The sequence below is a fragment of the Dama dama genome, chromosome 15 (genome assembly GCF_033118175.1).
Source record: "Dama dama isolate Ldn47 chromosome 15, ASM3311817v1, whole genome shotgun sequence".
Taxonomy (NCBI): Eukaryota; Metazoa; Chordata; class Mammalia; order Artiodactyla; family Cervidae; genus Dama; species Dama dama.
The window spans coordinates 29,938,850-29,963,632 of record NC_083695.1 but is presented as its reverse complement, the minus strand read 5'-3'; the positions used below and the strand labels follow the sequence as shown (position 1 = coordinate 29,963,632).

General features: G+C 52.2%; 1 protein-coding gene across 3 annotated transcripts in view; it reads right to left on the bottom strand.

The window, feature by feature from the left end:
• Nucleotides 1–24,783, bottom strand: part of ADAMTS14 (ADAM metallopeptidase with thrombospondin type 1 motif 14) — a 114,053-nt gene that overhangs the window by 72,661 nt on the left and 16,609 nt on the right. For 2 of the 3 annotated variants that reach the window (XM_061161729.1, XM_061161730.1), the window contains exons 1-2: nucleotides 24,013–24,184; nucleotides 21,780–22,222 (exon numbers count right to left, since the gene is read on the bottom strand). In XM_061161729.1, the coding sequence (XP_061017712.1) occupies nucleotides 21,780–22,222; nucleotides 24,013–24,094 (525 nt within the window). In that variant the 5' untranslated portion in view covers nucleotides 24,095–24,184. Of the gene's footprint in view, nucleotides 1–21,779; nucleotides 22,223–24,012; nucleotides 24,185–24,783 lie in introns of those variants that run through there. The other variant, XM_061161732.1, reaches the window with a different exon arrangement.

Genomic DNA, 24,783 nt, shown 5'->3' with positions numbered 1-24,783 from the left:
TCGAAATGAGGGGCCCAATGCCTTGGCTCTCTCTGCACCCTCCTCATGGCTCCTCTGCATCAGCTTCACTCCCCCAGACAAGGTATGTTCTCACAGGTACATCTCTTCTCTGACCCCAGAGATAAGAAGGCTTTCCTTGCATAGTCCTATCTGGTACAGCCCAGGAGACCTGTGGTCAGTCTGGCCTGACTCACATGGTCACCCTGGGATTGGTAGTTCTTGCTCGATCCCCATGGCCAGAGGGAGGGTAATTACTATGGTGAAAGAAGGAGAAACTGATGGGGTGGCAAAAGAAACCCACATGAGCTGGAAAGGACACAGCAGGTAAGGGACCTGGATGCAGATGTAGGAGCAGGAAGAGCCGTGTGGGGTTGGGGAGGCATTCAGGCTCATGGGCAGAGGCTACGCAAAAACCTGCACAGAAAGTGTGTTAGTCAGTCGGTCGTGTCTGACTCCATGCGACCCCATGGACAGTAGCCTGCCCAGCTCCTCTGTCCATGGAATTCTCCAGGCAAGAATACTGGACTGGGTAGCCATTCCTTCTCCAAGGGATCTTCCCGACCCAGAGATCAAACCCGGGTCTCCTGCACTGCAGGTGGACTCTTTGCCATCTGAGCCACCAGGGAAGCCCTGCATAAGTGATGGCCAAGTCGAAGAGCCTCTGCCACTGCACAGCCCCTGAAGGAAGCCAGTCTTCCAGGGTACACAGGGCAGCAGGGCCCAGGGCTTTCCACCAAAAGCCACTGCAGCTCAGCTGCCAAGAGAGACTCTCCACCAAGGCCCCCACCCATCCATCCCATCCTACCTTCTGTACGCCCGTCTAGTCCCCAAGGTCAGTGCTCCCACCCCACTGAACCCCCATGGACCAGGCAAAGCAAGAGACCCTTAAAGCAGTAGTCAGATGACCTGTGCTTCATCCAGGCCAAACTCACACAAACCCAGGCTCACCGAGTGTTGCAGCTGCTCTCTCTCTGCCCATCATATCTCTCCTCTAGCAGAGAAGAGTTCTCTAGACCAGGGGGGCAGAAGACTCCATTCAGCGATCCCCCCGCCCCACACACACACACACTGGGTCACTTCACCGTAGCCTCCCCTATTCTGGAACTTGGTTACCCCACTGCCCCAGACGATTCTTCAGAATCTGGCATGCCCTGTGCCTCGCCACCCACTGAGTCACCATGGCCACCAGACCTCAGGGCCTCCCATGAGGGTTGCAGGGTACAGAAAGATGCGCACAGAATGGGCTGGGCTACAAGGCACTCCCTTCCGGCTCATGTTCCCCGTTCAAGATCACCAATGTCTGCCCCAGTCTCAGGCCTCAATATCCTAGTCAGGGGACCTCTGATATTTTCCTGGATGCCTCTAGTGACAGAGAGCTCCTCCTCTCAAGATGTAACCTGTTCTCTGCAGGGACACTCTTACTGTCTTACTGAGCTGAACACACTTCCCCGCATTCTGCCCTTTGTGAAGTCTTATTACCATCGCTAGTAATAAGTTAGATAGCATCACTGACTTACCGGACACAAATCTGAGCAAACTCCGGGAGACAGTGAGGGACAGAGGAGCCTGGTGCGCTATGGTCCATGGGGTCGCAAAGAGTCAGACACGACTTATCGAATGAATAACAACACTAAGAGTGTCTGCCACTCACATTTACACATCTTAATTCATCTTTACAACAACCCTATGAGGTAGGCACTGATATTAGACCCATCTCATGGATGAGGAAACAGAGGTACGGAACGATTAAATAACTTGCCCAGAGTCACTCATTGAGTCAGGGACAGCACTAGAACAGAGCTCAGCTCCATGTGGCTCTTCACCACTAGGCTCCATCACCTCAGGCCATCCCGGGGCTCCCTCCTGACCTGGGGGCCCATTTGGAGCAAGGAGACGTTCCTCTCATAGTCCCATCTGCAAGTCCCTGGGCCTCTGATTCTGACCTTGCAGAGCAAGCAGGTTGTTCACTTCCCACCTCTGGGCAAAAACACTCGATGGAAACCAGTCCACCTTCTACCACTGCCGTGAGGATGAGCAAAAGCTTCAGCATTCAGCCCTAAAGGGAGCCAACCCCGCCCACTGCCCAAGTGACTGCTCCCCTGAAAGGACTCCCACCTCACACACCAGCTCTGCTCCACCAGACAAGGAAGCCGGGGATTCCTGGAACTAGCCTAGTTCCCCAGGGAACAGCTAGACGAACCCCTATTTTCCCACCACAGTTAACTGTTTAGGGAGAAGACCCAAGGCCCTGACATGCAGCCTGGAAAATAAGCTTCAAACCTCTTTGTAACTGAAGGCAGTTACACTGCCTGGCACTGAAGGCAGACCTCCTTAGTGATCATCTTCATGTATTTTGGGCGTCACGCCCAGGTCTTGACAGGCAATTCCAATCCAGGTCTGGGCTCTCTCTTAGTGTCTAAGACCCTCCTGCTGGAGAAGGGATGGGAAGGCAGGCCCAGCAACCAGATCAGGAGGCAGCCTGGGCTGGTCCCTTCTCAAGACCCTCGGTTTCCCTGTCTGCACCAGGAGAGGTTTGGCCCATGCTCCCCTTCAGCACCGCCCTGGCCAGGAAACCAGGCACCACTCAGGGCAGACAGACTGGCAACAGGAGCTTTCCGGCTCTCCTCCTCCTCTCCAAATTACTCCTGTCTCTCAATTTATAAAATGTTTATACTTCTGAAAAGTGGTAGCTAATTTTAAGACACTAAAATCAAATCAAATTTCTGTATAAGAAATCAAGAAAGGGGGAGAAAATAAATCCTGGTAGAATGGAAAATAAATGTCAGCCGTATCTGTTTGCACCCATAATTTATTCTTCTGGAAACAGTAAGCAGGAAATATATACTGGAAAGACTTCATGCAATAAAAACAACAACAACAAATAGCTGATTCTATCCAATTGGGCCACACATTGTACAGGCCCTCAGGCAATTTCTCCAAATAGAAACCCACCAGTGGGCAGGCCTGGCCCCGCTCTGCCCTGGTCTGGACCCTTTAACACGGCTGCTTCTGAGGGCCCTTTCCTGAAAGGTGCGTGGCCAATGGAGGGGCCGGTTTGAATTTTCTAATATGGCTGTGACATTTTTTTGGTTGCAAAGGTGACACCTGCTGCTGCAATCTTCATCCAGAGGCCTTCAGGTCATGTTAACTGTGGTTTTCCAGTCCGGTTTCCCCTCAGGAAAAAACCCAAGTCCAAAGCGTAATTCCTGGTCACCTGAAGGAGACAGGTGATGCTTGGGTAGGTGACTTCTGCGGGTCATAAATGAGTTCACTCGGTTACCAGCAGCTATCTGTCATCAGGGTGAGGTCTCAAATATTTTAGCACATAATTGAAGTCACATTATTTTGAAATTAGTACGTACATGTTAGAATAACATGTTTATTCTAAAATTGCACATACTTGCATGTAAACTGGGAGGGGAGGGTACAATGAGCTAACAGACAGATCTCCAGGGAGGCCACAAAAAGAGATCCCCAAGGGATGCCTTGGACAAGGGCAAGGGTCCATCTGTGCTGAGTCAGGTGCAGAGACAGTGAGCAAGGGTCAGCTTGGGTCCAGGCAGAGCCAATGACTTGGCTCTGAGAGGACAGCTGCAGGTCCTCTGGGAAAAGGGAATCCTGAGGTCCCTTGCTGCACCCTCAGATTGGCTAACTTGTGTCAAATGCCCAGAAGGAGGACCCATTTCAAGATGGAGTAGTGGGCCAGTCTTCCCTTCCTTCTCCTTCCAAAGCCAGTCTCTGTGGGGCCTGCCCAGAAGGGAATCAAGCAGTGCAGGCCACCCCCAACCCAAGCATCCTGCCACCTCCCAAGGAGAGTGTGTTCTCAGGCTTGAACTTGTTCTGGAAATTCCATCACGAGGCTTTTACTGCCAGCTCTGCTGCCTTAGGTTCTAGGCTTCCAGCAAATTTAACCTGAAACTATACCACTGGAGGAGACAAAAGATAACCCAGCAAGTGAAGGCTGGGGTGACATACACAACTAGGAGTGGCATGAGAATCAGAAGTGGCTTCCACCAGGTTCTCCCCCAATATAGCCACCTGCTTCTATCCCCGGTCACTGCCAGCCAGGCTCCTGCTGGCTACAACCTCAGAAACTTTGACTGTGGGTATCTCCTTCTCTCCCTCGATAACTCTAACATGCTGGCTCCATCTACCATTAAACTTCATTAAGACTTCCAACACATGACCCCACCATTCCACCACTGTCAATCTCCCCTCCAAGTCCTTACTTCCCTTCTTATAACCTTGGACTTCTCCATCATGATACATAGTAGTTCTGCAAACACTCATAACTCTCTCCCACCCTTCCCTCCATCCTGCTCTCCCAGAGAAGCCTCTCTCCTGATTCAAGCCAAGTCTCCACCCACTCCATGTCTGCACACTGACAGAGGAAATGCACATGGTGCCCATGGGTCTCACTTGAAATCAGTGGCCAGAGCTCTCAGGTGAACATGATGCCGACTGGGGAATCCGCAGCACTGCCCAGTTACACTGGTGTTCTCACTTTCCCTTGGGCTTGCACGTCTAACACTGTCCCCACCCCCACCCTCTCCTGTTTTCAAGGAGAAAACAGGCACCATCAAGCACACTCTCCCATCGCAGCATGAACTCCCATAGCCGTGCCCTCCCTCTCCTCCCACCATACACTGAACTCAGGACCATCCCCATCTCACCTCCTCAAGACTTAACTCCTGCAATTAGCATCCCTCTTTACAGCATCCAGGTCCTCCCTCTCTCCTGGATCATTTTGCTGACACATGAATGCACCTGATCTCTGTGAAATTCCCTCCCAGCTCTGCCCAGCTGTTGCCAGGGTCTCTTTTTCCCTCCACAGCATAGCTGTGCACACTTCTCACTGCCTCCACTTCTGTGCCTTGTACCTCTCCTCTATCCACCCCACAGGGGCTTCTAGAACCACTGCTTCCAGGAAACTGCCCTCATCATAGTCACCTGAGACCTCACGTGTTCAGAGCCAGACATCATTTCTTTGTCCTGGTCTCTCTCAGCTCCTCCAGCCACACACATGCTCCCTGGAGACTTCCCCTGATCCCATGGCTTTACATACCATGTATTTGCAGATACCTCCCAAATTACATCCTCAGCCCTGACCCCTCCCAGAATTCCACGGAGGAATGTCCAACAGCTTCCCTGATAGAGACCCTGGGCTTCCGCTGGGCACCTCAACCTTTAAAGCAGACCTGTTCCTCCCCTTGCCTTCCCCATCTCAGCAAATGACACTCTTTTCCCTAGCTGCTCAAGTCAAAAATCGAGGGGATGGGTGGACCCAAGGATTAGGTTTTTGCAAGTCTTCCATACTCCCTCATGGTTTTGTTAAGTCAGTTGGACGAAAGATGCATCCAACATAGCCTGCAGGGACCAGTCCCTCTGAGAGGTCATCCTGGGCTATTGTCTCTGATTCACGACAAGTGTTGGGGGGGCAGCCCTACCCACAAACCCCTAAACCCTGAAGCCATCCTTTCCTCCCTCAATAGGTCCTCGTTTTCATGAAGCATCTACTGCATGCTGGGCTTGATGGTGGGGGTACAAAAACATAAGAAATCCACCTCAGCTCTCCTTATGAGTGACATATCTAACATATATAAAGAACACTTACTGCTCAATAATAAAAAGACAGCCCAACTTAAAAATGGGGATAGAGGGACTTTCCTGGTGGTCCAGTGGCTAAGATGCCATGCTCCCAATGCAGGGGGCCCAGGTTCAATCCCATAAGCCACAACTGAGATCCTGCTTGCTGCAAATAAGACCCGGCACAGTCAAATAAATAAATTAATAAATAAGTAAATTTTAAAAACAAAAAATAAAGCAAAAAAAAAAAAAAAAGAAAGAAAAATGGGGAAAGAATCTGAGCATTTCTCCAAGGAAGATATACAAACGGCCATTAAGCACGTGAAAAGATGCTCAGCATCATTAGTCATTATGGAAATGCACATCATAACCACCGTGAGATACTACACACCCACAAGGATGGCTAGAATCAAAAAGTCAGACACCAACAAGTGTTGACAGGGATGTGGAGAAATTCTAACCCCCATACATTGTTGCTGAGAGTATAAAATGATGCAGCCGCTTTGGAAAACAGTCTGGCAGTTCACAAGATATTAAACAGAGTTTCCACACGAGCCAGCAATTCTACTCAGTATAAACTCAAGAGAAATGAAAACATAAGTCTACAAAAACCTTTACACAAATGTCCACTGCAGCCAAGACATGGAAACAACCCAAATACCCATCAGCAGATGAATGGATAAGCAAAATGTGGTGTATCCGTACAATGGAATGTTATTCAGCCATAAAAAAGAAAGAAATGCTGAAAAATTCTACAACATGGATGAATCTTGAAAACACTATGCTAAGTAAAAAAAGTCAGTCATAAAAAGTCACATATTACACAATTCCATTCATGTAAAAGTCTAAAACAGGGAAATCTATAGAGACAGAAAATAGATTAGTCGCTGCCAGGGGCTGAGGTAACGAATTTGGGATTGGCGGGTGCTGATAAAAGACACAGAGCTTCTTTTTGAGATAGTGAAAATGTTCTAAAATTGAACATGGTAATAATTACATGGGCTTCCCAGGTGGTGCAGTGGTAAAGAATCTGTTTGCCAATACAGGCGATTCAGGAGACGCAGGTTCCATCCCCGGGTCAGAAAGATCCCCTGGAGGAGGAAATGGCAAACCACCTTAGTATTTTTGCCCAGAAAATCCCATGGAGAGAGGAGCCAGGTGGGCTACAGTTCATGGGGTCGCAAAGAGTCAGACAAGACTGAGCACACATACACGATAATTACACGGCTCTGTGCATTTAATAAAAAATCCACTGAACTGTACACATTAAACGGGTGATTTGCATGGTATGTAGATTGTATCTCAATAAAGCCATTAATAAGGCTGGTATACACAGAGAGATACGAGACAGGCAGAGAAAGGACATATAGACATGGAAACAAGGGACATGCAGCCCCCGGGGCACAGAAAGGGACAACACACGGAGACACAACACACATGCCCTCAGCCGACTCATGCTGGAGGCATACGGGCTGCCTGCTACCACGGAAGCGTGACTCAGCACAGCCAGGATGAAAGCCTGCGGACGCTGAGGTTCCACATAATTCAATCCTGATGTGAAGCCCCAAGCCACAGGAGCTCTGCTGGACGCTGGGCTGCCAAGGCCTCAGCCCAAGCCAAGGCGAGTCTGAAAGCTGGTTCACGCCGAGCTGCAGCCCTGGGGACAGGCCGGAGGAAGGCACCCTCGGAGGATGGAGCCGGGAGCCGCCAGGCTTGGCCCCAAAGGGCTACACACACCCCACATGGGCGGCATCAGAGCTCCCAGAACCGCCGGAGGCTCGGAAGAGACACGGGAAGCAGACAGCCTCCACCAGCTGGAGGCAGTTATCTGGGAGGAACGCTTGTGGGCTCGGCCCACTCCCAGGGTCACAACCTCTGCAGGCCCCATACCATGCGAGCTGCCGGGTGAAAGGCTAGGGAAGCTGTGGTGGGCCCAGTCCATTAGCAGCAAAGATCCTTCTCAAGGAGAAGCAATGTGGTGGGTGTGCTGGGTCAATGCGGAGACCCTAGAGCCAGGACCCCTGGGGCCTGCCATGGCTCAAACCATGGAGTCCTGGACAAGTTACTAAACATCCCTGTGCTTCAGGACTATCAGGGCACTGATCTTATGAGCTGCTTGGAGAAACACACATGGAGAATCTAGAACAGTCCAAGCCAGCAGCAAGTCTGTGTAAGTGTTAAGAGTTTGCTGCCATGATTAGCACAACTATGATTCAAAGTGGGCCTGGGAGTACCAGTGGCTCATGAAGGGAGCAACATTCTGGAACTACGGATGGTTCGCCCCTAAGTCCTGGCTCCATTGCAACCTGGCTTTGACCTGCTCAGATCCCCTGTCTGTACACAGGAAGAAATCCCTGAGAGAAAATACCAATGGTTAAGCATCCTTAAGGAAAAAGTCGTCACTAAGGAGAGGCTGGTTCACAGGAATTGTAAATGTGAGAAAGAACATGGGCAGACAAAGAGTCACAGACGCAGAGAGCAAACTTATGGTTACCAAGGTGGGGAGTAGAGGGGGGGATAGACTGGGAGATTGGGAACATACACTACTATGTATAAAATAGATAATTATTTATATGATATAAAATAGATAACGAGGACCCAATGCTCTGCGGTGATCTAAATGGGAAGGAAATCTAAGAAAGAGTGGATATATGGATAGTATAACAGATTCACTCTGCAATACAGCAGAAACTAACAAGACACTGTAAAGCAACTATACTCCCAACAAAAATTTTTTAAAAGGAACACAGGCAGACAAAAGGTTAATGGAAATGCACCACCCAAGTGTGCAGTTGTAGGCAATTTCCTTCTCTATAAATGTTTAGGTGTCTTCTAACTTTTCTGATTCCCCTATCTAAACAGGAAAGCTGATTCTGCACAGAACGCTTGCCTGCTACAATGAGCAAGTAAAAATTACATAACAATGATTTTAAAACAAAGTTTAAAAGGAAATAAACCCAATGTCACCCCTATCTTCTATCACCCAACCTCCTTGTAAAGGACGTAGCAGCTACACTTGGCAGTGAGACACCTGTGGCCGGGACCCAGCCAGCACCCTTCCCAGCTGGGTTGCTGTTGTTCCGTCGCTAAGTCGTGTCTGACTCTCTACAACCCCACGGACTGCAGCACACCAGGCTTCCCTGTCCTTAACTATCTCCCGGAGTTTGCTCCAACTCAAGCTGCTGGGTGATGCTTTCCAAGCCTCAGTTTCCACTCCTGAAACTGAAGGGAATGACATAATGAGAGGAAAATATGCCCTCCTGAGGCCCAACCTAATGGCAGGCAAGGCAGCCTTTCCCTTCCCTTCCTTCTTCAGCCTGGCTCTCCTGATTCCTCAGCTTTTCCATCAAACACAAAGCAGACTTTGCCAGAATGCTACTGCAACGGGTCTTACCCCTTGATGCCCATTAGTATCACCTGTGGAATCTGCAGAACGCCTGATGCCCAGGCCACAGCCTAGACAAATGAATTACATCTGTGGTGGGGTTGGGGGAGCAAGCATCAGTAGGGTCTCAAAGCTGCACAGGTGATTCTAATGTGCAGCCAGGGCTCGGAACCCCTGGCCTCAATTCTGGAAGCTTCCAAATGGTGTAATGGTACGAAATGGATGTTTAAGTGATCATCCATGTTTCACAAAGAGAGCAGTAGCAGTAGGCAGGGTTCGACCAGAATTATTTTGCCATTATACAGGAAATGGGCAAGAAAGAGAGGGGACACAAGACAATGAGTCCACACCCTGACCGAACGGGATGCGGGGAAGGGGAGTCGGGACAGGCTGGGTGACTGCATACCTGTTACACCGCGAGCATCTCCCTGGGCTGAGCACAGCCAAGGATCACCTGGACCAAATGTGATTTACGCCTTAGGTGCTGTCTCAGAACCTCACCACCCTCTCCCCTCAAGGTGCCACTCCACTGTGAGTGAAGAGTGAGTTGCTAAAACTGCCCTGAGCTGAGAGCGTCTGGGAAGCAGGGAGGGAATCTGTGACCTACTGGTGTGGCCAGTGGCCAGCCAGTGATGTCACAACCCCCCCAGCTAGGAGCCCACGGTGCAGAGATTGAGGACAATTGTTATTAAACGATATCTTTTCTATGATGCTGCTGCTGCTGAAAGCAGTGAGTGATTCTGTCTTCTGGCCCCATGGAGAACAGAGTTGCTTAGATCTTCTTGCAACTTTTTCCAGCTTGGCAAATGTGCTTAAAACTGAGGGCATTCGCTTTTTATGATACCCCTCCTCCCAGCAGCAGGGGTCCTGGCCCAGCGACAGGGCAGGGCCTCACCTGCAGGTGCTCAGAGAGTCCCCTTGTGCAGCAAACCCCCACCCTGGAGCCCAGCCAGAGTCCAGGGCAGACCTTGCCAGGCTGGCAGCCGCCACCAGTTTCCATTCCCCGTGCCCAGGAGCCACGTGGCTCTGAGGCTTACCCTTCTATCACCACCATGGATGGCCCACCAAGCTTGGGCTGGGAGCTCTGCCTGGCCCCCTGGTTGGCCCAAAGTCCTGGCAGCAGTGGGGGCTTCAAGACGAGAAGACAGGAACCAGCCCTCAAATGCCAGGAGGCAGTGTGGCTGCCAGGCCCTGAGCTGGGGAATGGTTCCCCGCATCAAGGCCTGAACCCTACAGCTCAGAGGCAAGCCAGAGGATGGCGGGGTGGCACCAGGAAAAGGTGCGGCTGCAGCTGAGGGCTGGGCCCCAGCAGGTCACTTGTCCCAGCCAGGGCTCCCCTCTGATCCACCCTGATCAGCCTACTCCAGAGGGCCCTACAGAAGGCACATGAGCACAGGAGAATGGAAAGATGACTGGACCTAGATGCCTGAACTCCTGACAGGCTCCTGACAACATTTAGGCATCACTGCCTTCCTCTACCGGAGAAGGTAATGGCAACCCACCCCAGTACTCTTGCCTGGAAAATCCCATGGATGGAGGAGCCTGGTGGGCTGCAGTCCATGGGGCTGCTAAGAGTCCGATACAACTGAGCGAAGTCACTTTCACTTTTCACTTTCAAGCACTGGAGAAGGAAATGGCAGCCCACTCCAGTATTCTTGCCTGGAGAATCCCAGGGAAGGGGGAGCCTGGTGCGCTGCCGTCTATGGGGTCACACAGAGTCGCACACGACTGAAGCGACTTAGCAGCAGCAGCAGCAGCCTTCCTCTACAGAGGGGACAAGTGCAAAAAGCCACATTAGCTAGAAAGTACCATCAAATGAGGCCCATTGTTATCTTTAACCCTGCCCAGGGCCTGGCACCATTAGCATGTTTTCCAAATCTTACAGAACTCTGACACTTCCCCAGAGCTTGTTTGTGTTAACCCCTATTACTAGCAGTTCAAATGCCCACGTCCCAGTCACTCAGGCCACTCACCAGGTTCCCCACTCACTCTACATGTTCACTTACATCTCTGCAGTTTACTTCTCCTAAACCTCTGTCTGTAATACTACTCATTCATTCCTCAGATGACTGCTGAGCAGACCCCATTCCAGATGTGCAGAGGACACAGCCAAAAATCCCTCCTCACCTGGGGCCGACCTTCACCAGAGGTGAGACAGGCGGTCCATAAGAACATGGCACACCAGTAGAGAAACAGGAAGCAGAGGAGAGAACTGGAGGTTGAAATTTTAAATAAGGGAGTCAGGGAAGATGTCACTAAGAAGGGACCCCAGAGGACAAGCAAGGGGTGAGATGAGGGGTGGGTGCATGCAGCATCTGGGGAGGGAGGAGAGTGGAGGGGGCCATGGAGGGATGGCAGGGGTGTCACAGGCAGCCTGGAAGGAGGGAGGCCGCCCAGGGCCTGCTTGGCTTCTCCGGGAAGAGTATCATGGGGAGGACTTGGCTCCCACAAGACTGCTCTGGCTGCTGATGGTAAAGAGATGGCCAGGGGCATGGTTCCTGGCAGATGCTCTATCCCTCCCAGATAAGTCTGTCTGTCCCTCTTCTAGATGTTAGCTTCTCCACAGAGGGGACAAATAATGATCCACAACACAGGACCAACTTCAGAACAAAATCACCTTCAGCAGACATCCTTGAATCTAAGTTTCCAAAATGAACCCTCTTGGGCCCTTAATGAGAGATCTCTCTCACAAAATGTGGCTGTGGCTCAGGGGACAGCCTCGGGACTGTGAATTATGAGGTGACGAAACATCAAGGGCTCAATGAGGTTTCTTTGGACTGGAGGAGCTAATTCAGAGTGTAGGTTCCTGCCAACCTCAAGGGACGGAAATGAACCTCTGCTGCGGGGCGGGGCAGCCTGGGGGTACAAGTGTCTTCTGGACAGATCAAAGGTACAAATATTTGGCTGGCTTAAAAGCAAAAACTGACAAAGGGCTTTAAGTAACCCGTTGGGAATAAGGTTTGCATTCAGAATGACCGTGCCCTAGCAAATACTCCTACCTTCAGACGTTTCTCTAAAAGGGCCTGTTCTACTGACCTCTCCGCCACGTTATGGAAAGCAGAAGAAAAGGAGACCTCAGGGTTTTCATGTTCCATGACAAGCAGTGTGTGCAGAACAGCAGCCCACTGCCCTCCAAAATTATGAAAATAGATAAAACAGTGGCAATGGCCACTTGGAGCTGACAAGCACCAGGAGGTTTCATTTGAGCTTAAAATCCTGCTAACAGGGAGCCTGGCATTTTTTTTCTCTTAAGGGGCTTCCCAGTATTCAGGACAATGACTTGAAGAAGGTGAGCCACTCACATTTACAGTGGGAGCCTTACAAACACCCCCAATCAGAACCCGGGCACAAGGACTCCCAGGACGCCCCCCATGGGGCAATTGATGGACCAGTCCCTTAAGCATCTGTGTTCTGAAGTCGTTGTCATGGCCACCGAGTCCTGGCCTTACAGGGTTTATGACCTTGAGGAGCAATTCCTGTTTACTAACTCAGGAGAGGCTATGCGGGATCGTGGCGGGGTGGGTGGGGAGCACTTGACTGGGACTCAAGGGCCTGAACCCCAATGGCCCTGATGGTAACCACTGTGTGACCCTGGGGGAGTCTCCATTCCCTGAGCCTCAGTTTTCTTGTCTGGAAAGTGAGGAGGGGACCGAGAGGCTCCCAAAGTCTCTTCCAGTTATAGCTGCCCACACTCAGGCCAAAATTAGGGTGAACTCTGGCAATGAAGCTGAGCTGGAGGTGTTCATAACATGAGGGTTATTTATGCTGATAGGGAGCTCCTTGGAGCTGCCAGAGATGAGGCAGTCTACAAATATTACTACTCTTCTTCCTCTTGTTGTTGTTCTTGTTGTTTCTAAGGCTTTAGAGGCAGGGGAAGGCCTGCATGCTGAAGATAGAAGGCCAGGCCTGGCAGATGCTTTGGGAACTTTCCACTGCAGGGTCCAGGGAATGCGGAAATTCCCCGAGTCCTCACCAAAAGCCCACCCCTGGGCCTGGACCACACTGAGGCTGGAAGGCAGATGGAAAGCAAGCGCAGCCCCCATCACACTCACCAGCCCACAGAGCAACCCAGAAGCCACCCTCCCTCCAGCCAACCTGAAGATGCCAGGGAAGAAAAATAAAACCAGCCCCCAGACCAACCCTCCCTGGAATGGGAGGCCAGCTCTGCTTGGAAGGAGTGGTAGTGAGCTGATGTCTGGCTTCTACTCCATATCCTACGTACATTATCAACCCAGGGCAGACAGCAAGGCACAGCCATGGGAAGACTAGAAAGATGAGACTACAAGATCAGATACCTTGAGGAGTAGAAAACCACCCAGGACCCAGACCCTGGGCCACTCAGACAGAGGGCCCACTGGCCTTCTGGGAAGCAAGAGCACTAGAATGAGCATCCAGGGGTCAGGGAAAAAACCCACCATGGAACCTGCCACAGTTTTTGTATTTATCCCAAGAGATCCACAATCATAGTGGCAAATGCTACCACTTACTGTTGTGGGCACTGTGGCACCACTTTTAAGTGCCTGATTTCTAATCAACAAAACTACAAGGTAGGGACAGCCACTTTACAGATATGGAAACTGAGGCTCAGAGAGATCAAGCCACTTGCCTAGGGTCTGTATGGGAGAACGACTGCAAAGATGGCTACACAATTCCTCCTGTCCCTGAGCCCAGGCACGCTGTTCCTCTCTCTCTGTTGGGGGTGAGAAGATGCCAACATGAGCTTTATGCTGCTTCTGAAAGCAAGACGTCCGTGTTCCCTCTCCCCATCCGTCGGCTCACACGGCATCCACTGAAGGTCTACCCTGCGGCAGGTGCTGGGGTCGCAGAGACACACAGGTCACTAGGCTCAGACCCTGGCCTTCAGGAGACTGATGGGAATGTTGCAGGGGAAGAATGCAAACTGGGGCAAGGAGCAAGCTGCAGCCTGAGGAAAAATGAACAGGCCTGAGTAAGGCTGGGTGCAACAGGCTCTGCCCTTCCAGCTGAAGGCCCAGAGACCCCTCTAGGGGTGTCACACAGAAAACTAGGGTGCTCTTGACTTCCTCTCCTCTTCTTTCCCACACCCAATCCCTCAGACTGGCAGACTCAACCAATAAATCCACATCATTCAATAGCAAGGGCTGAAGCCTATCAGGTACTAGGCAAAAAGAGCTCTTTGCACACATGACAACTCTTATAGAGTGACTAATATTATCCTCACTTTACAGATGAGGAAATGGAGGCATAGAGAGGCTCAGCAATTGCCAAAGGCCACAAAGCAGGGAAGAGGTAAGGCTGGGATTTCAACCAAGGCAGTCTGGTTGCAGGGGTCATGCTCTCATACCCTGCATGTACAGCACACTGGCCAAAAAAAAAACCTGCCATATTGCTATACTGGGCCCACACCCTGTCTTAAAATATAGAATACTTTGCTTAAAGATCTCTATTTCTGATTTCCCCTTAAAATACTCAAATGTGAGAGCAGACTGGCACTCCCTTCAAACAGGAGTTTGCCGCAGCCCCACCTCTCCCCTGGCACTTGGCCCTCTTCTCTTTATTGTGTTACGCCCTGCTCCTGAAGCATGACCTCCCTTGTATCATGAGCCCAGCCCTGTGCTCAGCATGCAGAGAAATCAGACAGTTCCTGACTTCTGGGAACCGGGTGGCCAAGAAGGCAGACGCCTCAAGCAGAGGGAAGGGGAAGGCAGTGGGAGGTGTGAACAGAATGAGCAAAGGCAGGGTCTGCAGAGTGAGGTGACAGCACACCAACCCGGCCAGGAAGGGTTGGGGGTCTGCAGAGCAGACGCCACCACCAAGGCTGGAGAGGCACATGGAGCAAGGGGACAGTCTCTGCACCAGTGTGGGGCCGGATATCCTCTGCCCCTCCCATGGCTGTTGGCACGGACGTGTAGAGATAGGCAGCCCGCAGGTCAAGATGTATGGGGACAGGCATGCTGGACAGTTGGATGAGGGCTTCTCTGAAACTCCAAGCCTCATACTCCACATCCCAGGACAGGCACAGACAGCAAGGCAGGGCCAGGGGCTTCCCAAGGAGCTGTCAGGAAAGCTCGCTTAACCCCTAACCAGCAAGGAGCAAACCCAGGGCAAGGATGGATATTGGCACAAAGACACTGATGAGCCCCAGGCAAATCTGCTACAATGGCATTGTGCTGGGATGCAGCTGGAAAGATTATCATCTTCCCAAAGTACAAATATGACTCCTGCTTACAAACCTCCCATGGCTCCCTATGGGCACAGGGGCAAGGCTAAGCTCCACAGTGAGGCACAGCTTCTCTAAACCACATTTTCATCACTCCCCTCTTCCATGGAGAGCTGAGAAGACTTGCCATTTCCTGAATCCTATGAAGACACAGGATTTCCCTCCCTATGAATGCCTACAATTCCTACCTCTTGGCTTTAAAAGCTCTTAGTGATGCTTTGCGACCCCATGGACACCAGGCTCCTCCGTCTATGGGGTTTTCTAGGCAAGAGTACTGGAGTGGGTTGCCATTTCCTTCTCCAGGGAATCTTCCTGACCCAGGGATCAAACCCAGGTCTCCCGCATTGTGGACAGATGCTTTACCATCTGAGCCACCAGGGAAGGCCTTTATGCTTTTATACTCAGCCCAAAAGTACTCCCCACTGTGAAGCCTTCCCTGAGTTGAGTTAGTCACTCAGTCATGCCCGACTCTTTGCGACTCTATGGACTGCAGCTTACAAGGCTCCTCTGTCCATGGGATTTCCCTGGCAAGAACACTGGAGTGGTTTGCCATTTCCTTCTCCAGGGGATCTTCCCAACCCAGGGATCGAACCCAGGTCTCAGCTCAGTTGGTAAAGACGCCTTCCCTGAGTACCTCTCTTTACTACTCACCTGCAGGCCACCTACCAAGTACCTTATGCAGAACTTTTTTCATGCTGTCCACTGTGCACATTTGTCTTCTCTTTAAATGGTGGATTCTGGAGTACACGGAGAGTGGTGTGAGTTCCAACCCTGCATCAGCAGAGCCTGGTCAAGAACCTGGCTGGGGGAAGGGGCCCACGGATTGTTAAGAGAATGCTCCACTTGGCACCTCTCAGTATCTGCCTGCCCTGGAAAGTATCTGTCCAGATACTTTGAGATCCGACTAAAAGTCGGATCTATCCAGATAACGACTGGTATTACAGACCAGTCGTTATATACTCCCATGCACTGAATAAGCACCGTTTGACTCATTCTGCAGAGAAAGTTGCTGTAGCAGAGGGCAGGCCGGGCTTGGCCAACCTGGGAACCAGAGGTAGCCTAGGGCTCAGATCAGAGAGCAGTGATAATCTACATACCGTTGCAGTACAAGGGACTTTAACAATATTTACAGTTATTTCTCTCCATTAATGATAACTGTAATTATTGTAATTACTATAAAAACAATAAATGTTACTATTAACAATACCCATATTTTAAGGCTGCACATGTATCAGACTCTTCGCTTTTTTAGTTATCTTATTTAATCCTCTGAACACCTATAGATGACTATTCTCCTTGCCTCCTTACAGATGAGGAATCCCAAGCACAGAGAGATTTAGACATTTATTTAAGATCACGCAGCTAATCTGCACTAGAGTAGAACAACCCCACAATTTCTGCCACCCTAAAGACTAAAAATCATTTTTTCTTCCTAATGACTAAAAATGTCTGTTACAGGGCTTTCTATAGGCCAAGTACTATTGGTAACAGCTTTATTGAACCATAATTCATGTACCATACAATTCACACACTTAAAGTACAGAATGTGATAGTTTTTAGTATCTGCATAAAGTTGTGCAACCATGACCACAATCAAGTTTAGGACGTCTCATCACCTGATTAAGAAATTCTGGACCATTTAAACTGTCAATCCCCAATACACACTCCCTCTACCAGGCACTGTGATTGCATTTTAAAGACAAAAGGACTGAGGCTCAGAATGCTGCTGGGACTTGCACATTAGGCAGAGGCAGGAAGCAGAGCTGCACCGGCCTCCCCTGCCCTCTCCCCACCCTGCCTGCCAGGGGTCTGTCTCCTCTGTAACCCGTTAAAAATGCACATTCTACAGAGGGTGGAAAACAGAACCAGATGGTGACAAATCTCACACGTGCGGCTGCTTCCACGCCAGGCCCGTGACTCACAGGGGCACTGAGGGCAAAGGCAGGACATGAGGCCGTCCGGCCCCCATCACCCAGTGCAGAGGTGGCAAGGCTCAAGCCCAGGAGGCAGAGACAGGAGTGGGGAAAGAGGCCTTCAGGAGGCTGGCTGCCTGGGTTCCAGATGGTTCACAGGGGCCCCACTCTGCTGACCCCATTCCTGCAACCCACAATCCCTCCAGGACTCACAAAGTGGCCCCCACCCCAGGCTTTCACGCGCTTCCCAGGACTTCAGAGGCACAGTTGCTAGCACAGGGTCTGCACCTGCTCCCAGCCAGGGGTCCTGAGATGACCCAGGCCCTCCCTGCCCACAGACCCTGAGGTTTAGGGTCACAGAAGCATTGAGGGGACTGTCGCTTTGATTGCTCAGGCTCCCCAAGGGAGGCCCTCCAGAATGGTCCAGCAGGTTGCTGCCACTGCCTGGGCCCACCCCCAATCTGGGACCCCAGTGTCTGACAGCTGCCCCCCACCCCAGAGGAGACCCTCTACAGGTGTGACTGGGCCTCCCCACATCCCTTATTCCCTTCCCCTACACATCCTCAAGGCTGCCCTGGATCAGCAGTTCTCTCTTGCTGACCAAGGGCCTGACACTTTCTTTTGTGTTTATAATGTCTGAACAGTCTAGAGCCAATGCCACCTCCTCTAGGAGACCTCCTTGATGACCTAATGAAAACAAATAGGTCTTCCCCCTGCTGCCTCACAAAAGATTGCAATCTGTCTGCTTTTATGTCTGAGTCCCATTACCCTCCAGATTCATCCAGGGCAGGGATCCTAGCTTCCTCATTCTTGGGTTCCTCCTCTGACCCCCTTCTGACTCTGACACGCCAGGTCTCCCAGCAGAGCCAGAAGGAAGTAAGATAAAGTGCCTGCTCCTCAGTTTCAGGTATGAATTTAACCGCAGTGCACAGAACCCACCTATGCCTGTCCTGGTGCCCATGGTGAGTGACTCTGGGATGACAGAAGAAGTGGAAGAGGTCACGGTCACTGCCTCCCACTGCAGATTCCAGCTGGAAATGAGGATCAAGTCACCCATTTAGACAGCACTTCTCACCAGAACAGCTCAAGGCCAAACGGCTGCAAGTCTGTCCACGCAAAGGAGGGTTTGTTCAGAACATTTACAACTGGAAGGTCTGCCCAGCCATGAGGGCCAAGCTCAGGACTAATGTCCTTCATCTCTGCACCTGCTGCCCTGCCCAGACCTGGTAAAAACAGGCCCCAGGCCCCGCCAGGAAGGGGCAGTCAACTACAGACTTACAGCAGCCTTGCTTCAAGCTTCTCCAGCAAGGCCTGCCTGTGCCACAAAGTACCAATGCCAGAGGCGGAAGGGCTCTGAGCTTATCCAGTCCAGGCTCCAGGACTCACCCAGGAGGCAAGGGAGGCCCAGAGGGCAGTAGCTTGCCAGGGATCACACAGTCATGTCTCCCAACACGTGGCCCAGACTCTTCTCAGATGACAGATGGCCACATCGCTGCCCTGGGCCCCTCTCCCAGTCTGTGCTTCCTTCAAGGTCAGAGCAAGGCCCACCTGCCCAGTGTGTCTTCTAGGATCCCCTCCCTGGCCCCACCACATGCTGCTCCCTCACTGGCAAGCTCTTTCCTCTGCCCAGAACGCCCTCCTCACCCACTGGCCCTAACAAACTTCTAGGCATCCTTCAAGGCCCAGTTCAAATACCATCTTCGCTAAGACAACAATAATAGTCACTCCTACTTGCCAAGTATCCATCCCCACTATGTTATGGAAAACCAAAAAGTTAATGTTGATGCTATTTGTGGGGTACCCCAAGTTCCCTAAGGGCAGGGACCTAACTCTGCAAGGCAGGGCAACAACACTATATGCATACACAACTCGTACAACTGAAAGTTTTACAAACTATGAAACCCTGTGCCAATAGAAGCTATCTGTATTATCTCCATGTCTCCTCCCCATGACTCAGTTTTCCCGCCTACGTAACAGATAAGCTTAATGAATGCACACGACAATATGTGTGCTGCACCTGGGCTACGGCTATGACTTGTGACTGTCACTGTTCTTCTTTGTGTCACTTGCACTTTCTTCAGTCTCCCTGTGGACCCTGCCTGTGGCCAACTCTCATTACATATTTTTCTGGAATGAATGACTGTATTTAGTATTTAAGATATGGAAGAAGATGGGGTTAAAATCCAGAGGGCGCATAAAGATTCAGAGTTAAATCTGATCATCAGAAGGACTGCACTGTGGCCTCTGAACCCCAAGGTGGCTCAGCTGGGTGAGGGCGAGTAGCATCTGATCTCATGGGACACAGGGCAGTTTTCTGGAAGGGACTGGAAGTGAGGAAATTCCTGCCTGGGCAGGGGGGCCTCTGTGCTGGACCATGATCCCTGTCAGGGAACCGGGAGGGGAGATTCCCGAGAGCTGGACATAGGGACTGGTCTCTGGGGACAGCTGAGGGCTATCAGGGACAAGCAGGGGCCCAGCCCATGACGTCCACTCCTTCCTCCCACCACAGGAGAGGGGACCAGGCATGCCACTCCCAGAGCCTCGGTTCTACTGTGGAACAGGCTTCCAGAAGCCTACCTGTGGACAGCCTCTGGCACCGGACCCAACTTCTGCAAATGTCATGCAGAATTGATTTCCATCTGCCAGCAAGCAGCGAGGGCAGCCCCTCTTTGGACAAATGAAAAGAATAAGCCCAGAGAGGGGGAGTGGCCTGCCCCGGTCACACAGCCAATGAGAACGTTTACTCAGAGGCCACAAGTCATCAATGTCAGCATCCACTGACCACTTGTCAACAGTGGCTGAGCTGGTTCAATGACAAGGTTTCCAGAGTGCAAAGAGGGTGAGTAGCTATCTATTACTAGCAATGATCACCACTCATGCCTTTGTTTAGATGCCCACAGACATTAATCAAGGTGGTTAAGGAGACCATCTCTGTCACCGAACAGCTTACAACCCATGTGACTGATGACTTCAGGTAACCTTGTCATTCAGCCCAAGCCACCGACGTGCACTGGTGCTTTTGTCTGTAAAGACACTGCATCTCTGGGTGACTTCCCATGTCACTCTGGCTTTTCAACCAAAACCGGTGGCCACAGCATGGTGCTAGCCAAGGCCGACTGAGGGCTCCTGCTGAGGAGAGTCCCTGGACTGCTGAGCCAGGGTGGGCCAGCAGCCAAGCCTCACCCTGGCAGCAGGACAAGGTCTCAGCCTCCTCCAGCTGGCCTTCCTGTCTGGGTTCCTCCAAGTCTGCTCCACAGAACCCTCACATTCCAGGTGATTCTGGTGTACACTCCACTCTAAGAAACAACCACTGCCTAGACCATGCCTTTCAGTGGGGGCTCTGGTGTCTCCAATGGGAAAAAACTGATTCTTTGGGAAGCAAAAAAATTCACTCATTTCATACATAAAGCATAGATATACAGAGAGTTTAAAGACATATTCAATATAGTTATGGTATTAGGGTTTCATCGGGGAGCAATTAGAGGAAACGTATCTAAAAGGCTCCTCCGGAGGATGATAATGAATAAAAAGATTGAGAAACACTGATCTAGACAAAGGAGCCATGACATTGAGCAGGAAGACACTTCTTAAGAATGGGAAAATGATAAGAAGTGCTCCCAGCCCTGCCAGTGAGGAAAGAACCCCCATTACAATTGCACCATCTGATTCATCCCTCTCTTAAAGCTGAAAGGCAGAGGGGCGAGCAGGTCCTTTCCTGGACACATCAGCCTGTGCCTGGTAAAGCACAGACCATGAAAACAGCACCCATCCAGGCCCTGGGGCTGCAATGGAGGCTCGCAAGGGCCTGACACACATCAGACAGAGCAGCGAGGGAAATGGGATCCAGCAGGAGTTGAGTGTGAGGAGGACAGAAGCCACCTGTGGTTTTCTGGTTTGCAACATGGAACCAACTAGCAGGAGGTTCCCTTGCCTGGGAGGACGGAGTCCTAAGAAAGGGAACTCAGAGCAGAGAGCCACGGGAGAGCAGGCTGGCTTCGGGGCCAGAGACAGTGGGGCACGAGAAAGGACAGAGTAGTAAAGATAGTAACAGCAGCTGATACCGACAGCCTTGACCATGTGCCAAGCAGGTGCCAACCACTGGCCATGCTGCCTGGTGAGGTCAGTCATATTGTCATCACCAGCACTTCAGGTCCCGGAGGGCAGGGGCCATGTCTGTCTTAGGCAGTGCCATATCTGCCAGGCTGGACACAGGAGCACGCACAGTAAATATGTGCAGATTAAACACTGCTCCACGTGTAAGGGAAAGGACCACCAGAGGGCAAGTAACATATCCAAAGCATGGTGGCTCATGAGTGGCGCATCCAGGACCCAACCCCAACAAAACCCACCTGCCTCACATCTGCATGCGTCTGTACTCAGATCCCTGACAGGTAAGCTGTGGTCCTGGTGTGTCAGTAGATGGTGGGGGATCAACAGGATAAGGTACAATCCTATCTTGGCCACTTTAAAGCCGACAGAGTGTGAACCTGGTGGCCAGTGGGGTATGTGGGGTTCTCTCTGAAAAGCAGCACAGCCCCCAGCTTGGCCCAGACTTCAGGCCATGCCCAAAGGAATCCCAAACACATGGGAGCCAAGGAGAAAACCACATTGGTCTGGCTCATGGGTGGAGGGGGGGACAGCGGGAAGTGAGGGAGAGGATGAGGGGGTGGAGCTTGATGACAGGCTTGTCCCTTACCAATCCATCACAGTTGCTGATGGCGACAGCTGCCCCTGGCATGCCCGTGACACCCCCGGTGTAGACACACTCTCTCTGCAAGGGCTGCCGGAACAGCTCCTGAAAATCCTCCTGCCACTCCACTGCGGCTCCAGGCACAACCAGCCGCCGGTTGGGCCGCAGGTGTAAGTGCAGTTCCTCCCCGAACACAGTGACATTGAAGTAGAGGGAGGAGCGTCCCATCCTGCCAGGCTGCAGGGTCACTCCCTCAGGGCGCAGTGGGCTTCGAGCCACCCGCAGGTGACTGGAGTGTGATGGTGGGGAGGGCCGCCTGTCCCCCTTTATACTCCCTGCAGAGGCTGCCGCTGGTCCGGACACCACATGGGAGAGGAAGCGTCCCTGAGAATCTGTGCTGCAGGGCACTGTCACACCATAGTCACTGAGTTTTCTTGAGAAGCGCAGCTCTGTTGGAAATAAAGAAAGAGTTACTGGATGGCTTGGCAGTAAAGAATCAGCCTGCAATGCAGAAGACACAGGAGATGCAGGTTCAGTCCCTCGGTCAGGAAGATCCCCTGGAGAAGGGAATGGCTACCTACTCCAGTATTCTTGCCTGAAAAATCCCATGGACAGAGAAGCCTGGCAGGCACAGCCCATAGGGTTGCAAAGCTGGAAACCCCATGGGGACAGGAAAGGATCTGCAACCTTGACTGTCACTTTGGAGGGACCCCTTTAGCCCAAATTCATCCATTTCTCTCCCAGTGCTTCCTCAGCTCTTGGATCTCTGCACTCAGATGATCAATGTTCAAGTTCATAAATTGCCAGACACAAGTTGCTCGCAATAATCCCCAGGTCTTTGTTACAATTAGCAGAGGAAAATAAATGATGCCAAACAGAATCCTGTCACTCTAGCAACAAACCTTCCAACTTTGGGCACTACAAAGGAAATTCCCCAAAAGCCCCTGGGCAAAGAGAGGGGTGGCCGGATGTGCCCAAACTCCCCAGGGAACTGAAGTCACCAGCCCAGCCTGGGGTAGGGCCCTCCTCCATGAGCTCCTGGAACACAGCTGGCAAAACAAACACACCTAGAAACTCAGGGCATCCTGGGCACGCATCAAGGAGAAAAGAGGAGCTGGAGAGGGAAGGGAAGGAATACAGGTTGTATGTTTTTCCAAGTTTAGAAAGGAAACTTTTTTAAGCAGCACAGTGGCTGCCGAAATTTCTACATGGCCCAGCCCCAAGCTGGGTAAATATAGATCTTCAAAAATAAAAGGAGACGCACGGGTGACCTGCCCACTCGGGCTGAATTAAGTGTGAGGTCATGGCCCCATGCTCCAGGCTACGTGCCAGCGGCCCGTTCTTACACAGCTCTCGCTAAGCCCAGCCAGGCCGGGCAGGAATGACAGCTCCCTGGCTTCCAGGCCGAGTGATTCATGGATAGGAGCTTGGGAGGAATTTTCATTTCCACACGGCTCTATCTCTTGCCTCCCAGCCCCCTTCACGGCACTGATAAAAACCTAGAAAATAATGTGTCCTGAAAATCCCTCATGCCCAAGGCAGTTATGAGGGGTGGGGGACAACGAACTCTCCTCTGGTTCTACCCAGCCCAGCAGAAGACCCTCAAGACTTCAGCCAGAGGGATCCTGTTTCCTACATGAACAGAGCTCAGACAAGCAGGCACTCTGTGGGGGAAAGACCAGAGCCCCCTCCCCATGCTCAGAGACACCAGAAGGGCACCCCATACTGCACGGGTGATGGTGGAGTGCGTCTGGTATCCTTGAGAGAGTGTCTGCAAGGCACAGGGTGACAATACCGGGGGAGAGAGATATGTGTGTGTTTGTGCAGGAGTGTGAGTGTCTGGTGTTCACTGGGGTGCGGGGCAACTGCTTGACACACACCTACACGCACTTATCTGTACACACATGCATACAAGCTAGAGACAGAGAGGGCAGTGAAAGAGGAGAGAGAGGAGAGTGAGAAAGAAACGCTGAGACAAAGAGACAGATACACGGCCCCTCAGAAAAGGCTTCTATCCCCCAATCCTCTCCTGGGGGTCTCTTCGGAGTCTCGCACCAGAAAAGGAGAGAAATCCCCGACAGCTTCGGCGGCACTGGGGGAAGAAAAGAGAGCACTGCCAGAGTGTGCGCACAGCCTCCCACCCACTTCAACGCTGCGGGGCACCTCGGGCACCCTCGGGCCACCCCGACCCGCGTGCATACCGAACCGGTGCGCCCCCGCGCACCCCACCCGCACGCACCTGGAGTCCCGCTGCCCGCGGCGGCGCAGAGCGCACACTGCAAGAGCAACAGGCAGGACAGCCGTGCGCAGAGAGGAGCCATGTGGCTGTGGGCCGCGCGGGCGCCGAGCCCCAAGCTCTGGGCTGCAAGCGAGGCTGGGGCGCGATAGGGGCTCCGGCCGGCCTCCGCCTCCTCCGCCGCCGCCGACTGCCGCCCGATCCCGGCCCCCTGCGCGGCGCCGCCGCCTGGACCGCTGGCTCCGGGCGCCCGAGGCTGCCGGCAGCAGAGCGGAGCAACCGACGCGCCAGCGTCCCCAGTGCCAACTGCCGGCGGGTCGGTCCGCCAGCGCCTCGACGCTCCGGGACGCTCCGGGATCCAGGCGAGGGGACTACGGGGCGGGCCGGGGGTGGGCACACTGGCGGGGCGGGGCCGGGCGCGGGTCGGAGCAGGGGGCGCAGAGCGCCCGTGGGCGGGGCACAGGGCGCGGATCGGAAGTGCCACGCGGAGCCAGAGCTGGGGCTCCGGGCGCCCGGGGCGAGTGTCCCCTCAGCCTCCTTGGCTCCACCGGAGTGACGGCCCTTACTTTCCTAGGCTCCTCCGCGCCACTTTACTTGACGGCCCCCCTTACTTGTTTCCAGAGCCACTGGGCCGACGGGATGTCCACTGCCTGTGGATTGGAGATAGTGAACACCCCACCCCACCCCCTGCCCCGAGAGGGTCTCCTTTCTCTCCTAATGGTCTTGATGCCCCCAGTATTCTTCCACCCTTTGAATCTATACATTTTGGAGTCT